The 1903-nt window shown below is 53.0% G+C and overlaps 1 protein-coding gene across 1 annotated transcript in view; it reads left to right on the top strand.

Moving 5' to 3' along the window:
• The first annotated feature begins 855 nt into the window (after nt 1–855).
• The window catches only part of TNFSF14 (TNF superfamily member 14), a 6580-nt gene continuing 5532 nt past the window's right edge, over nt 856–1903 (top strand). Inside the window, exon 1 of the mRNA XM_024204148.2 lies at nt 856–1074. Coding sequence (XP_024059916.2) covers nt 856–1074 — 219 coding nt within the window. The remainder of the gene's footprint in view (nt 1075–1903) is intronic.

A 1903-nucleotide genomic window follows, 5' to 3' on the forward strand; every position in this document is an offset into this window, starting at 1 on the left:
GAGGCGCGAGGCCAGAGAAGCATTTCTCGCTGAGAAAAAGTGCTTGAAAAGCCAGTTTGTCATTAATTGCGATTCAGACGGAAAGTGATGATTTCGGTGGTGGGAGTTTGGGGTTGAGAAGCAGGGGACAGATTTGTTCTGTGTCTGTACAGCACCTAGCAAAATGGGATCCTGCTCCAGGACTGGGGTCCTAGGCACGGCCATAACACACCTCATAAATAATAGTAGTAATAAGATATTTAGTGCCCACCGTAGGGAGGGGTCTTAGTGCTGACCCTAGCAACTAAAGCAGCCTGATGTTTAACCTATAACAACAGGAGTCGTTTCTTTACTTCAAGTGGCCTGGGGTGGTGGCTTCCACACTGAGGGGCCTGGGTTTGATCCCCATTGATAACTGAGGTCGCTGATTAATTATGAGTCCGGGTAGTCTCTCGTGAAGCTCTTGAAGGAGGGAGTTATTCGGGGCTGGGAAATCCCCATGGAGGTCCCTTTTTCCTACCACACATTGGAAAGCACAGAGAGCCTGTGGCTGCCTCTAGCAGAAAGACATGTGCTCCCGCAGGGAGGCAAAGCTGGGGGGGGGTTGGGGGGGGCGTGGCTTCTGGCAGGGTAGCCCCACCCAGCCAAGCAAGAGAAAAGTGTAAGGACACACAGGCCACTTGGGTAATAGTGTGGTTTCCTCTCTGGGGCTGTGGGCGTCGTCACAGCTCAGATACATAACCCAGGCCACAGAGGCGATGATCAATCCTCTTCTTGCTAGGGACGGCGTCAAATCTGCTTCTGGCTCTGCCGTCAAGTCCATAGGCATCTCCCGGGCTCTGCTGTGGACCTTCTCCTGCTCCACCGAGAGCAATCATGGGCGATGGGGTGGTGTATCCTTCTGTCTTCGTGGTGGACGGCCAGCAGCACGGGGTCCCCTTTGTCCCGCCCATGAGGAGGAAGCGGCGGGTGTGCTGGCACAGCCAGTTCTTCCTGGCCTCTCTGGTCATCTTAGCCCTGGCTGGTGTGGCCACCGAAGGCTATTTCCTGATCCGCTTCCAGAAAGAGCTGGAGAAGGCGACGTCCCAGGTTGGGGTGAGTGACTGGGAAAGGGGATCGGGAGACGAGAGTCTTGCATCATGCATGGACAGTGATGGGACGTGTGTGTGTGTGTGTCTGCTGGAATGTGAAAATGAGCAGACTGCATGTGTGTTGGGAAGGCGCTGTGTGTGTGTGTGTGTGTGTGTACGCATGCATGTGCTGTAATTTGGAAATGCACTGGTGTGAGTGTGTGTGTGTGTGTGTGTTAGGATAAAGCTAGGCATTTGCTGGGACAGGGATCTGGGCGTGTGTTTGTGCGCTTGTGCGGGGTCTGGGCAGCATCTGTGTGTTAGAATGGAGCTGTGTGTAAGAGAGTTTGGATGGAACTGTGTGTGCGTCAGAAGGGACAGTGTATGTTAGGATGGAGTTGTGTGTTTGCTGGGACAGGGCTGTGTGTGTGTGTGCTCTGATGGGACTATGTGATTTTGGGAACTCGTGTCTGCTAGTATGGGACAACGCAGGTTTGTGTTAGCAGAGAGTCGTGCTGACATCGGTTTGTGTGTCTGTGTGCTGCAATGGGGCTGTGTGCAGTAGTATGGGACAATATGTTTGTGTTAACCTGGAGTGTGTGTTGAATCAAGACTGGCATGTGCACACCTGCTTTTGTGTGTGTGCTGGGAATGAGCAGTGTGGCTTTGTTAGGGTGAGCCCGGGTGTGTCTGTGTGCTCTGACAGGGCACTGTGTGGTTCGGAGAGAGAGAGAGAGAGAGAGAGAGAGTGTGTGTGTGTGTGTGTGTGTGTGTGTATGGATTTGTGTGTATAAATGGTGTTGGAGCTGTGTGTGTGTGTGTGTGTGTGTGTGTGTGTGTGTGTGTGTGTGTGT

This window comes from Terrapene carolina, unplaced genomic scaffold, assembly GCF_002925995.2.
Source record: "Terrapene carolina triunguis isolate 2854851 unplaced genomic scaffold, T_m_triunguis-2.0 Scaffold833, whole genome shotgun sequence".
In the NCBI taxonomy this organism is placed as follows: domain Eukaryota; kingdom Metazoa; phylum Chordata; order Testudines; family Emydidae; genus Terrapene; species Terrapene triunguis.